Source organism: Neoarius graeffei, chromosome 18 (assembly GCF_027579695.1).
Source record: "Neoarius graeffei isolate fNeoGra1 chromosome 18, fNeoGra1.pri, whole genome shotgun sequence".
Lineage (NCBI taxonomy): Eukaryota > Metazoa > Chordata > Actinopteri > Siluriformes > Ariidae > Neoarius > Neoarius graeffei.
Window position 1 is genome coordinate 47,414,139 of NC_083586.1, and position 15,162 is coordinate 47,429,300.

The 15,162-nt window shown below is 44.2% G+C and overlaps 1 protein-coding gene across 1 annotated transcript in view; it reads right to left on the reverse strand.

Moving 5' to 3' along the window:
• vps8 (VPS8 subunit of CORVET complex) overlaps positions 1 to 15,162 on the reverse strand; it is a 414,958-nt gene that overhangs the window by 100,430 nt on the left and 299,366 nt on the right. Inside the window, exon 40 of the mRNA XM_060898945.1 lies at positions 6,528 to 6,608. Within this exon, the coding sequence (XP_060754928.1) occupies positions 6,528 to 6,608 (81 nt within the window). The remainder of the gene's footprint in view (positions 1 to 6,527; positions 6,609 to 15,162) is intronic.

A 15,162-nucleotide genomic window follows, 5' to 3' on the forward strand; every position in this document is an offset into this window, starting at 1 on the left:
TGTTCTCCCCGTGTCCGCGTGGGTTTCCTCCGGGTGCTCCGGTTTCCCCCACAGTCCAAAGACATGCAGGTTAGGTTAACTGGTGGCTCTAAATTGACCGTAGGTGTGAATGTGAGTGTGAATGGTTGTCTGTGTCTATCACTACGTTTACATGCACATAGAGAGAATCGAATTTCTGCCGTTGCTCGACTGAAATCGAAGTTCAAAATGCCATGTATACACCTTAATTCGGCTGAAATTGAACCGAACTTGATTTCTCGGAATCGAGCTACACGACCTAGTTTATGCGATTTCTGCCGAGCTACTTTGCGCATGTATACCCTATCGAGCTAGTTGTCGAGCTACTTCCGGAAGTGACGAGTGACGACCACAAGCGGGAAACACAACAGCCTCGGTCGGCATGACAACGAATCATGACAACGGCATGAATCTTTTCTTTTTGTGGCATTGTTTGCACTGTTAAAATTTAGCTCACTTACTGTATCACCAAATACATCTGTACAGCTGTTGCATAGCTGTGAATTGTGTACATAAACAAGTCATTGTATTTGTGTGTGTGTGTGTGTGTGTGTGTGTGTGTGTGTATATATATGTCCAACATCTGAAGAATGTCAATAAAAACAAAACAATTGAACTTTTTGTGTGTTTATTAAGACATAAGTTAAATTGTAAGCAAAAAAAAATTTTTTTGTAAGCAAAAAATGGACTTTAGAAAAATATTATTGTGCAAAATAAGTTGTCTTACAAAACAGTGGTCTGCGCCGGACAGTTTGTAGCCATAGTCTGTTAGAGCAAGCCGAACAGCTTGAACACGGAACTGCCAGTGTTGCCAGATTGGGGGTTTTAAGTGCATTTTAGCGGATTTGAACATGTTTTGGGCTGGAAAACGTCAGCAGTATCTGGCAACACTATAGCTCTTCTTCATGACGACAACCGGAAGTGTACCAACACGATGGGGCGTGTAGCGCCACGTGTGGCTTGGGTGCACAATGCACCTTGCACAATAGCCCGATTTCACTTGTGCATGTAGGATTGGATTTCTCTGGCACCCCTGCTGGGACCCTTTGCTCGATTACCAACAGCAGCTCGATTTGGACGTGCATGTAAACGTAGTGTATGTGTCAGCCCTGTGATGACCTGGCGACTTGTCCAGGGTGTACCCCGCCTTTCACCCGTAGTCAGCTGGGATAGGCTCCAGCTTGCCTGTGACCCTGTAGAACAGGATAAAGCGGCTAGAGAGAATGAGATGAGAATTTTGTTAATCAAGGGCTGTAACTCTGGTAAAATGTGACCCAATTTAATGAAATCACAATATGCGTATTACTGACATATAACAAAAATCCTGCCAAGTTTTGTGAAATTCCTCCAAAAATTGCGAGAGGAGTAGATTTCAGAAGGTGAGCACCCTTTCCGGGATGGACAGATGGAAATCGCCATGATGTAAACCCCCTTCGGGCCTTTCAACCAGCGGGGGATAAAAAACCGAAACCGAAGATGCACTGAACACCCGAAAGGCTAGCAAAACTTCATTAGATATTCTTTATGCATATTTACAAGAGAAAAACATGCCAATGGACATTGAAAAACTGGAAGAGAGACATGTCGGAGATGTAAAACTTCCGCGCTAGAGTGACTGTGACGGTTTGTAAACAAACATGGCCGCCAGGTTGCTTCGTGAAAAGCAGATGATCTTGAGAGAATTTTGGCTGCCAGGTCACTCTGTTGTGTGTAGTTGTCAATGTTGATTTTAAAAGTAACTCAGTAAATTACACAGGGAAACAAATACTGAAAGGGGAACTGAAGTCATTTTTAAACTTGCTTTATTTCTTAATTAACGTGTTCTTCAATTACGTTTTCGGTTTTAGTAACCTTATATTGTGACTCGTATTGGCAACTAATTGCAATTAAATATTATACTTATCGGCCTATTCGGTTTTTAGCCGTGTTGAATTTAGTTCGTTTGGTCCACGGCAGGCGTCACTTATCCATGCGATCTTCACGAGACTTGTGCGAGACTTCGAAACGTGAAGTGTCAGCCAGGTGTCAGTGTCGCCATTTTGAAAACTGTTTTCCAAATGAAATCTTGCGCAAAAACGAGTTTAAATGACGATTACTGCTTACTTTTTTCAAACTTTCCTGATTGCTATCAAAACAAACAAAACTTCCGGCTTGATTACATCAGCATTCGAAAGAGGGCACGCGCGTCTTTTGACAACGTTGGCAGATGTTGGTCACTTTGATTTCCGCTGTACGTTTTACTTCCATCCTACGATGTCTCGCACAGGTCTCAGTGAAGCTCGTTTACGGCCATCGCTTTGACATATGGACTGATATATTACAGAGCATATTTCAAACACTCGTAACTTGCTACAGCAGCGACAAAATAGCGATCAAAAATGCATTCCGATATTTAATAAAATGAGAGAAATAGAATTTTGATGATAAAAAAAATTGCCTTCATTTCTCCTTTAAGTCTGAGTGAACAATACTGTGGCGAGTGGGTGTGGAAGAAGAGTCTGAAGACAGAAATCTTAGTTTTTCAGTCGTTAGCCTGTGTTACTGATGAACGCTATAGCAGCTGGAAGGTGAATTCACTGCTGTGCTAACAGCACCAACTTGCGGGTAAGCTTGCGTTGGCCTTCGGGAATACTGACACGCTGATATAAAGAGAGTGGGTATGAATAATAATAATAATAATAATATTGGCTGGCCTTTTTTTATGGTATATCAGATATATTCCATTCAGCTACATGCCTTTGACTCGTTCAATATCATGCTAGCAGAATGGAATATATCTGATATACCACTCAACACGGCGGCACGGTGATGTAGTGGTTAGCGCTGTTGCCTCACAGCAAGAAGGTCCGGGTTCGAGCCCCGTGGCCGGCGAGGGCCTTTCTGTGCGGAGTTTGCATGTTCTCCCCGTGTCCGCGTGGGTTTCCTCCGGGTGCTCCGGTTTCCCCCACAGTCCAAAGACATGCAGGTTAGGTTAACTGGTGACTCTAAATTGACCGTAGGTGTGAATGTGAGTGTGAATGGTTGTCTGTGTCTATGTGTCAGCCCTGTGATGACCTGGCGACTTGTCCAGGGTGTACCCCGCCTTTCGCCCGTAGTCAGCTGGGATAGGCTCCAGCTTGCCTGCGACCCTGTAGAACAGGATAAAGCGGCTAGAGATAATGAGATGAGATACCACTCAGCGCCAGCCAATATTATTTTTCTCTGAATTGACTGTTTCAAGTGTTCTCGTTTCAAATCTAAATTTTTCCCTTTAAATTTTGCCCATTGCATATTTGACAAGGTAAAAAACAGCATTGTGAATTGAATTGTGCCTAAATCAGCTCAAGATGCCACCAGAATGCACCACTTGCATGCTCCCCCGGACCCCCGTAGCAGGCTGACAGGCTGGGCTCTGCATCACTAGCACCACTCTGATGTTTTTTTTTTTTTCTGGCACCTCCTCGATCTCTTCTACCAACTCACTCACAACAGAAGAAAAACTTTCCCAATCATTTCCAACTGAATTACCAAGGACGTACAGACTGATCGATCTGAATAAGTGCACTGGTATCAATATTCAAAACAACGTGTATTGAGCAAAACACGACCTCTCAACAGGCAATCGAAACGTCTTCTCCACTGTTCTGAGAAGCTCAGAATGCAGTTCTGTCAGAGACAACACTGCTGATGGGCTTAAAAAAATCCAAAAACACGAATCATAACTGCTCCTTGAACTTTTCACTTTCTCCGACTCTAAAGCGTGCTGTCACTTCTCACACTGTGAGACAAAGAGTGAAAGTGCACGCGAAGCCAAAGAAACAGCCAAGTGTTTGATGCTGAAAAGTCTGCAAAGGCGTGCAGCGAGTATATTTTAGCACAAGTATGAAGAGTCATGCTACATTAAACAACGGCGTGTGAAGGTAAATTCGAAGAGGAACGTCGTTAAACCTCATAACAAAAACTGTTCCATTTGATTTGCTTCCTGCTGTAGAGTGAAGTTAAAAAATGACCCTTCAAAAGGCTTTTTTTTAATTATTTTAAGAAAGAAAGGTTTTAAGAACAAACTCTAGTAGATACTGCATGACTTTTTGCAAACCAGTGATAGAGCTCAACCCTGTTGAATATGGTGTGTGTGTATATCTATCTCTCGCTCATATACCGGTATATGAATGAGAGAGAGAGCAAGCTTCTCATCTCATCTCATTATCTCTAGCCGCTTTATCCTGTTCTACAGGGTCGCAGGCAAGCTGGAGCCTATCCCAGCTGACTACGGGTGAAAGGCGGGGTACACCCTGGACAAGTCGCCAGGTCATCACAGGGCTGACACATAGACACAGACAACCATTCACACTCACATTCACACCTACGGTCAATTTAGAGTCACCAGTTAACCTAACCTGCATGTCTTTGGACTGTGGGGGAAACCGGAGCACCCGGAGGAAACCCACGCGGACACGGGGAGAACATGCAAACTCCGCACAGAAAGGCCCTCGCCGGCCACGGGGCTCGAACCCGGACCTTCTTGCTGTGAGGCGACAGCGCTAACCACTACACCACCGTGCCGCCCTGAGAGCAAGCTTTATCAAGTTTATCAAGAAACCACAAGTCCTGTCTTGAAAAATTCTGTCATAAAGCATTGACACTGGAGACTCCTTCCAAAATGCAAATTATTCTCATCTCCTCCACCATCAACTCAACAGTGGCCAAACCTGTGAAAACATAACGTTACCATAGCAACCACAGATCCTACAGCTAGAAGCTTCCAGGAACCACATGGTCATCCTCAAATCTTGAAGGTGATTCAGCCAAAGCTTAGTTTGTGATGAAAAATGTTCATTCAGTGGTGTTTTTACACACACACACACACACACACACACACACACACACACACACACATATATACAGTGGGGCAAAAAGTATTTAGTCAGCCACCAATTGTGCAAGTTCTCCCACTTAAAAAGATGAGAGAGGCCTGTAATTTTCATCATAGGTACACTTCAACTATGAGAGACTGAATGGGGGGAAAGAATCCAGGAAATCACATTGTAGGATTTTTAATGAATTAATTGGTAAATTCCTTGGTAAAATAAGTATTTGGTCACCTACAAACAAGCAAGATTTCTGGCTCTCACAGACCTGTAACAACTTCTTTAAGAGGCTCCTCTGTCCTCCACTCGTTACCTGTATTAATGGCACCTGTTTGAACTCGTTATCAGTATAAAAGACACCTGTCCACAACCTCAAACAGTCACACTCCAAACTCCACTATGGCCAAGACCAAAGAGCTGTCAAAGGACACCAGAAACAAAATTGTAGATCTGCACCAGGCTGGGAAGACTGAATCTGCAATAGGTAAGCAGCTTGGTGTGAAGAAATCAACTGTGGGAGCAATTATTAGAAAATGGAAGACATACAAGACCACTGATAATCTCCCTCGATCTGGGGCTCCACGCAAGATCTCACCCCGTGGGGTCAAAATGATCACAAGAACGGTGAGCAAAAATCCCAGAACCACACGGGGGGACCTAGTGAATGACCTGCAGAGAGCTGGGACCAAAGTAACAAAGGCTACCATCAGTAACACACTACGCCGCCAGGGACTCAAATCCTGCAGTGCCAGACGTGTCCCCCTGCTTAAGCCAGTACATGTCCAGGCCCGTCTGAAGTTTGCTAGAGAGCATTTGGATGACCCAGAAGAGGATTGGGAGAATGTCATATGGTCAGATGAAACCAAAATAGAACTTTTTGGTAAAAACTCAACTTGTCGTGTTTGGAGGAGAAAGAATGCTGAGTTGCATCCAAAGAACACCATACCTACTGTGAAGCATGGGGGTGGAAACATCATGCTTTGGGGCTGTTTTTCTGCAAAGGGACCAGGACGACTGATCCGTGTAAAGGAAAGAATGAATGGGGCCATGTATCGTGAGATTTTGAGTGCAAACCTCCTTCCATCAGCAAGGACATTGAAGATGAAACGTGGCTGGGTCTTTCAGCATGACAATGATCCCAAACACACCGCCCGGGCAACGAAGGAGTGGCTTCGTAAGAAGCATTTCAAGGTCCTGGAGTGGCCTAGCCAGTCTCCAGATCTCAACCCCATAGAAAATCTTTGGAGGGAGTTGAAAGTCCGTGTTGCCCAGCGACAGCCCCAAAACATCACTGCTCTAGAGGAGATCTGCATGGAGGAATGGGCCAAAATACCAGCAACAGTGTGTGAAAACCTTGTGAAGACTTACAGAAAACATTTGACCTCTGTCATTGCCAACAAAGGGTATATAACAAAGTATTGAGATGAACTTTTGTTATTGACCAAATACTTATTTTCCACCATAATTTGCAAATAAATTCTTTAAAAATCAGACAGTGTGATTTTCTGGATTTTTTTTTCTCATTCTGTCTCTCATAGTTGAAGTGTACCTATGATGAAAATTACAGGCCTCTCTCATCTTTTTAAATGGGAGAACTTGCACAATTGGTGACTGACTGAATACTTTTTTGCCCCACTGTATATACATACATATAAATATTACCTGTTCATAGTTGAAAGTTTCCAGCATGCCCAGAATGAGGCCCTGGATCTCTGCCAGCTTTCCCTTCCCATACACTGGGTCCTGAGGAGAAAAGATATGTACACACACACAAAATCAAATCAATGCGTTTATTTGGCTAGGATCCTAAAGTGTGTGTTCAATGCTTGCAGTGAAACAGCAGCGTGTGATGAGAGAGAAACACAGCAGACAGTGAACAATCCAGATCTGCACAGGAAACAACCAACTACAGCCGAGTGGAATACCGACACACACACACACACACACACAGAGGCGTGCCAAGCCAGCAGTGGGCATGTTATCTGCCTGATACACACACCCGGGTAATTCCACCCACAGCAGGAGCTCACACCCAACCAGTCATGGAGATCAAACTGGTGTGTCTGTGTCTCTCTCTCTCTGTCTGTCTCTCACTCTCTCTCACACACTTTCATATCAAGTTGTGTCGGTTCAAGTCCAAAAGTTAAATATTTACATGAGGAAAGTTCTTGATATTCAGAGTCAGCACTCTGAGGTCCTGGGCCTGTCAGACACTCTGTGGCAGTCTGATAAACCTTGAAATTTTTAAGTATTTCATCTAACTAAAACATCCATGCAAAAGTGACACACACGGCTATATTCTGGACACCCTCAGCAATAATAATAGGAGAGTAAAGTGAATGTAATGAAATTTGGTTTTATTTAAATTAAGTGCAAACACAACCTTACAAAAAACTATTTTCAGAGTCTTCAAACCTTGTAAAAAAAACACACTATAAATATATCTGCACAAGACTTTTGAAGTCTGAACCTTGTAAACATCGGTGTTGGCTGCATAAAAGTAAGAACGGCATTCAGAAATGTTCTGTAGTTTCAATACTAATGGCCCTCTTCCACTACCCTTTTTCAGCTCGCTTCAGCCCGACACGGCTTGCGTTTCGACTACCTCAGAGCAGCACGACTCAGCTCGCTTCAGCCCTACTCAGCACCCAAAACTCACAAGGTTTTGGAGTGGGGCTGAAGCGAGCCAAACCGAGCCGAGTGGGGCTAGGGGCGTGAGGAGACACTCCCCTGTGCACTGATTGGTGAGGAGGAGTGTCCTCACATGCCCACACACGCCCCGCGAGCACGCTGGGATCTGTAAACACCGTAAACCCGGAAGAAGAATAATTACGAATTAAAGCCGCAAGCGGCCTCGACGGGCCCTCGCGCCAGCGGCCAAGGGGGGCGGGGGCATGCGTCCCCGCGAAATACCTTCCACAGCTTCTTCGGCAAGAGACATTACTCCCGCAATGGCGACAAAGAACAGAATTGGAAACATGGCAACGATAGGGTCTCGCACTGTACGGTGCTCGGGCCCTAATAATAATAGCGCCCTAATAAGGGTCTTGTAAAGAGTTTGCTTGCCAAATTTGACAAATCAGAAGCTGCAATATCATTTCTGCCATAACCCGCACCCCCAGGGGCGAAAGTGCACAAAATTAGGCGTACATGTCACGTGAGCTATGAAGAGTTTGCGTATGAAGTTTGATGACAATTGAGTAAATAGAAGATGAGATATAGATTTTTGAAGAATAAATTTTATGGTTTTTCCCATGTCAGTAGGTGGCGCTATGCTGTACATGAGCGATTATGAGTTGGAAAAATAAGTGTCTACAACAGCAACGTACTATAACAAGGTAGTGGTGTGAAGGAAAAGCATTATGGAATTATTTACCAAAAACCCGTTTTGGAGCAATTGCGTCGGCCAAAAACAGCGCCCCCCATGGACGAAAATTCCCAAAGTGTGGTATACATGACATGGGAGGTAGGAAGAGGGTGGCCGTGAAGTTTGACCAAATTTGAGGAAAGACTGGAATTTTTGCCCAAAAATAGCGCCCCCAGTGGCGAAATATCACAGAAAGTGGGTAACATGTCAGAAGCCCAATGAGTGATCTGCGTGTGAAGTATGAGCAGTTTTGAGGAAGTAGAAGATTTGTAATGAATTTTTAAGCATGTAAAATGTTGCATTGAAAATTGATTGAAGTATAACTTCTGAACGGTTTATGCTACGTGAAACCTATTTAGTAACTTTTGTCAGCCATGTCTGTAGATGATGTGTATCAATTTTGGTGACATTCCTATGAACGGTCTAGGAGGAGTTGCGCCGTCTTCGTGGCCATGCATTTCGCACAAAAGTGAAATTACCTCACTTCCTGTTGGGCGTGGCTAATGCATTGGCAGGAGATTTTTGTCCGGCTTAGTGAGATACATATGCGTACCAAATGGCATGCCACTACTACAAACTACATGGCAACCAGGCACCTTAATGCGGGAGGCCAAAATCACAACGAGTTAGGGGGCGCTATAGAGGCCCTGAGGCCCGCCTGGATCTGGGCTTCTGGTTCTCAGTAGCGGTGGCAGTCTAAGAAAAAGGAGCCAAATTTCGTGCGTTGTCGACCATGGCAAGCGCCCCAATAAGGGTCTTGTAAAGAGTTTGCTTGGCAAGTTTGACAAATCAGAAGCTGCAATATCATTTTTGCCATAACCAGCACCCCCAGGGGCGAAAGTGCACAAAATTTGGCGTAGACGTCAGGTGAGCTGTGAAGAGTTTGCGTATGAAGTTTGATGACAATTGAGTAAATAGAAGATGAGATATAGATTTTTGAAGAATAAATTTTTTGGTTTTTCCCATGTCAGTAGGTGGCGCTATGCTGTACATGAGCGATTATGAGTTGGAAAAATAATTGTCTACAATAGCAACGTACTATCACAAGGAAGTGGTGTGAAGGAAAAGCATTATGGAAATATTTACCAAAAACCCGTTTTGGAGCAATTGCGTCGGCCAAAAACAGCGCCCCCCATGGACGAAAATTTCCAAAACGTGGTAGACATGACATGGGAGGTAGTAAGAGGGTGGCCGTGAAGTTTGACCAAAATTGAGGAAAGATTGGAATTTTTGCCCAAAAATAGCGCCCCCAGTGGCGAAATATCACAGAAATTGGGTAACATGTCAGAAGCCCAATGAGTGATTTGCGTTTGAAATATGAGCAGTTTTGAGCAATCAGAAGATTTGTTATGAATTTTTAAGCATGTAAAATTTTGCATCGAAAATTGATTGACGTATAACTTCTGAACGGTTAATCCTACGTGAAACGTATTTAGTAACTTTTGTCAGCCATGTCTGTAGATGATGTGTATCAATTTTGGTGACATTCCTATGAACGGTCTAGGAGGAGTTGCGCCGTCTTCGTGGCCATGCATTTCGCACAAAAGTGAAATAACCTCACTTCCTGTTGGGCGTGGCTAATGCATTGGCATTAGATTTTTGTCCGCCTTAGTGAGATACATATGCGTACCAAATTGCATGCCACTACTACAAACTATATGGCAACCAGGCACTTTAATGCGGGAGGCCAAAATCACAACGACTTAAGGGGCGCTATGGAGGCCCTGAGCCCCGGCCAAGTTTGGGCTTCTGGTTCTGAGTAGCGGTGGCAATTCTCGGAACTGGCGCCAAATTTCGTGCGTTTTCGCCCATGGCAAGCGCCCCGAAAATGGCCCAACAGCGGAGAAAAATAAAGAAGAAGAAGAAGACGGAAGAAGAAGAAGAAGACGGAAGAATAATTAAAGCCGCAAGCGGCCTCGACGGGCCCTCGCGCCAGGGGCCAAGGGGGGCGGGGGCATGCGTCCCCGCGAAATACCTTCCACAGCTTCTTTGGCAAGAGACATTACTCCCACAATGGTGACAAAGCACAGAATTGGACACAGAGTACACGGTGCGCTGAGATGTTGTCATGGACAGAACATTTTATGCCATGGCTTCCCAACCAAATTAATGTATTTACCTCATCAGTCACCAAGCTATAGCTACATAGGATTGTCTTCTGTTAGACATCTATTAGTCTGTATGTAACGCTACAACACTTGCTCCCGACTGCCTACCCATTCCCCACAAGTCATGTGTGTTTAAGGCAACCAAAACAACATACTCCTGGTGCCTCATGAGTGTAAACACCTCTCCTGCAACTGCTACAGCGCAATGAGCGCCCCCAGTGGTGAAAGTTCACCAAATTTGGTATACATGTCAAGGGACCTATGAAGAGTTGTTTTCTAAAGTTTGATCAAGTTTGACCAATCAGAAGCCGAGATATAAATTGTTGCCTGAAAACAGCGCCCCCAGTGGCAAAAGTTCACAAAATTTGGCACATATGTCAGGTGACCTGTTAAGAGTGTGCGTATCAAGTTTGATCAAGATTGAGAAAATAGAAGATGAGATATTGATTTTTGAAGAATAAATTTTTTGGTTTCTCCCATGTCAGTAGGTGGCGCTATGCTGCACATGAGCGATTATGAGTTGGAAAAATAAGTGTCTACAACAGCAACGTACTATCACAAGGTAGTGGTGTGAAGGAGAAGCATTATGGAATTATTTACCAAAAACCTGTTTTGGAGCAATTGCGTTGGCCAAAAACAGCGCCCCCCATGGACGAAAATTCCCAAAATGAGGTGTACATGACATGGGAGGTAGTAAGAGGGTGGCCGTGAAGTTTGACCAAATTTGAGGAAAGATTGGATTTTTTGCCCAAAAATAGCGCCCCCAGTGGCGAAATATCACAGAAATTGGGTAACATGTCAGATGCCCAATGAGTGATTTGCGTGTGAAGTATGAGCAGTTTTGAGCAATTTGAAGATATGTTATGAATTTTTAAGCATGTAAAATTTTGCATTGAAAATTGATTGACGTATAACTTCTGAACGGTTTATTCTACGTGAAACGTATTTAGGACCTTTTGTCAGCCATGTCTGTAGATGATGGGTATCAATTTTGGTGACATTCCTATGAACGGTCTAGGAGGAGTTGCGCCGTTTTCGTGGCCATGCATTTCGCACAAAAGTGAAATTACCTTACTTCCTGTTGGGCGTGGCTAATGCATTGGCATTACATTTTTGTCCGGCTTAGTGAGATACATATGCGTACCAAATGGCATGCCACTACTACAAACTACATGGCAACCAGGCACCTTAATGCGGGAGGCCAAAATCACAATGAGTTAGGGGGCGCTATAGAGGCCCTGAGGCCCGGCTGGATCTGGGCTTCTGGTTCTCAGTAGCGGTGGGAGTCTAAGAAAAAGGAGCCAAATTTCGTGCGATGTCGACCATGGCAAGCGCCCCAAAAAGGATCTTGTAAAGAGTTTGCTTGCCAAGTTTGACAAATCAGAAGCTGCAATATCATTTCTGCCATAACCCGCACCCCCAGGGGCGAAAGTGCACAAAATTTGGCGTACATGTCAGGTGAGCTATGAAGAGTTTGCGTATGAAGTTTGATGACAATTGAGTAAACAGAAGATGAGATATAGATTTTTGAAGAATAAATTTTTTGGTTTTTCCCATGTCAGTAGGTGGCGCTATGCTGTACATGAGTGATTATGAAATGGAAAAATAAGTGTCCACAACAGCAACGCACTATCACAAGGTAGTGGTGTAAAGGAAAAGCATTATGGAATAATTTACCAAAAACCCGTTTTGGAGCAATTGCGTCGGCCAAAAACAGCGCCCCCCATGGACGAAAATTCCCAAAATGTGGTATACATGACATGGGAGGTAGTAAGAGGGTGGCCGTGAAGTTTGACCAAATTTGAGGAAAGATTGGATCTTTTGCCCAAAAATAGCGCCCCCAGTGGCGAAATATCACAGAAATTGGGTAGCATGTCAGAAGCCCAATGAGTGATTAGGCTGTGAAGTATGAGCAGTGTTGAGCAATTAGAAGATTTGTTATGAATTTTTTAGCATGTAAAATTTTGAAGTGAAAATTGATTGACGTATAACTTCTGAACGGTTTATCCTATGTGAAAGGTATTTAGTAACTTTTGTCAGCCATGTCTGTAGATGATGTGTATAAATTTTGGTGACATTCCTATGAACGGTCTAGGAGGAGATGCGCCGTCTTCGTGGCCATGCATTTCACACAAAAGTGAAATTACCTCACTTCCTGTTGGGCGTGGCTAATGCATTGGCATTACATTTTTGTCCGGCTTAGTGAGATACATATGCGTACCAAATGGCATGCCACTACTACAAACTATATGGCAACCAGGCACCTTAATGCGGGAGGCCAAAATCACAACGACTTAGGGGGCGCTATAGAGGCCCTGAGCACCGGCCAAGTGTGGGCTTTTGGTTCTGAGTAGCGGTGGCAATTCTCGGAAGTGGCGCCAAATTTCGCGCGTTTTCGCCCATGGCAAGCACCCCGAAAATGGCCCAACAGCGGAGAAAAATAAAGAAGAAGAATAATTAAAGCCGCAAGCGGCCTCGACGGGCCCTCGCGCCAGCGGCCAAGGGGGGCGGGGGCATGCGTCCCCGCGAAATACCTTCCACAGCTTCTTTGGCAAGAGACATTACTCCCACAATGGTGACAAAGCACAGAATTGGACACAGAGTACACGGTGCGCTGAGATGTTGTCATGGACAGAACATTTTATGCCATGGCTTCCCAACCAAATTAATGTATTTACCTCATCAGTCACCAAGCTATAGCTACATAGGATTGTCTTCTGTTAGACATCTATTAGTCTGTATGTAACGCTACAACACTTGCTCCCGACTGCCTACCCATTCCCCACAAGTCATGTGTGTTTAAGGCAACCAAAACAACATACTCCTGGTGCCTCATGATTGTAAACACCTCTCCTGCAACTGCTACAGTGCAATGAGCGCCCCCAGTGGTCCACAAGTCATGTGTGTTTAAGGCAACCAAAACAACATACTCCTGGTGCCTCATGATTGTAAACACCTCTCCTGCAACTGCTACAGCGCAATGAGCGCCCCCAGTGGTGAAAGTTCACCAAATTTGGTATACATGTCAAGGGACCTATGAAGAGTTGTTTTGTAAAGTTTGATCAAGTTTGACCAATCAGAAGCCGAGATATAAATTGTTGCCTGAAAACAGCGCCCCCAGTGGCAAAAGTTCACAAAATTTGGCACATATGTCAGGTGACCTGTACAGAGTGTGCCTATCAAGTTTGATCAAGATTGGGAAAATAGAAGATGAGATATTGATTTTTGAAGAATAAATTTTTTGGTTTCTCCCATGTCAGTAGGTGGCGCTATGCTACAACACTTGCTCCCGACTGCCTACCCATTCCCCACAAGTCATGTGTGTTTAAGGCAACCAAAACAACATACTCCTGGTGCCTCATGATTGTAAACACCTCTCCTGCAACTGCTACAGTGCAATGAGCGCCCCCAGTGGTCCACAAGTCATGTGTGTTTAAGGCAACCAAAACAACATACTCCTGGTGCCTCATGATTGTAAACACCTCTCCTGCAACTGCTACAGCGCAATGAGCGCCCCCAGTGGTGAAAGTTCACCAAATTTGGTAGACATGTCAAGGGACCTATGAAGAGTTGTTTTGTAAAGTTTGATCAAGTTTGACCAATCAGAAGCCGAGATATAAATTGTTGCCTGAAAACAGCGCCCCCAGTGGCAAAAGTTCACAAAATTTGGCACATATGTCAGGTGACGTGTTAAGAGTGTGCGTATCAAGTTTGATCAAGATTGAGAAAATAGAAGATGAGATATTGATTTTTGAAGAATAAATTTTTTGGTTTCTCCCATGTCAGTAGGTGGCGCTATGCTGCACATGAGCGATAATGAGTTGGAAAAATAAGTGTCTACAACAGCAAAGTACTATCACAAGGTAGTGGTGTGAAGGAGAAGCATTATGGAATTATTTACCAAAAACCTGTTTTGGAGCAATTGCGTTGGCCAAAAACAGCGCCCCCCATGGACGAAAATTCCCAAAATGAGGTGTACATGACATGGGAGGTAGTAAGAGGGTGGCTGTGAAGTTTGACCAAATTTGAGGAAAGATTGGATTTTTTGCCCAAAAATAGCGCCCCCAGTGGCGAAATATCACAGAAATTGGGTAACATGTCAGATGCCCAATGAGTGATTTGCGTGTGAAGTATGAGCAGTTTTGAGCAATTTGAAGATATGTTATGAATTTTTAAGCATGTAAAATTTTGCATTGAAAATTGATTGACGTATAACTTCTGAACGGTTTATTCTACGTGAAACGTATTTAGGAACTTTTGTCAGCCATGTCTGTAGATGATGTGTATCAATTTTGGTGACATTCCTATGAACGGTCTAGGAGGAGTTGCGCCGTTTTCGTGGCCATGCATTTCGCACAAAAGTGAAATTACCTTACTTCCTGTTGGGCGTGGCTAATGCATTGGCATTACATTTTTGTCCGGCTTAGTGAGATACATATGCGTACCAAATGGCATGCCACTACTACAAACTACATGGCAACCAGGCACCTTAATGCGGGAGGCCAAAATCACAATGAGTTAGGGGGCGCTATAGAGGCCCTGAGGCCCGCCTGGATCTGGGCTTCTGGTTCTCAGTACCGGTGGGAGTCTAAGAAAAAGGAGCCAAATTTCGTGCGATGTCGACCATGGCAAGCTCCCCAAAAAGGGTCTTGTAAAGAGTTTGCTTGCCAAGTTTGACAAATCAGAAGCTGAAATATCATTTCTGCCATAACCCGCACCCCCAGGGGCGAAAGTGCACAAAATTTGGCGGACATGTCAGGTGAGCTATGAAGAGTTTGCGTATGAAGTTTGATGACAATTGAGTAAACAGAAGATGAGATAT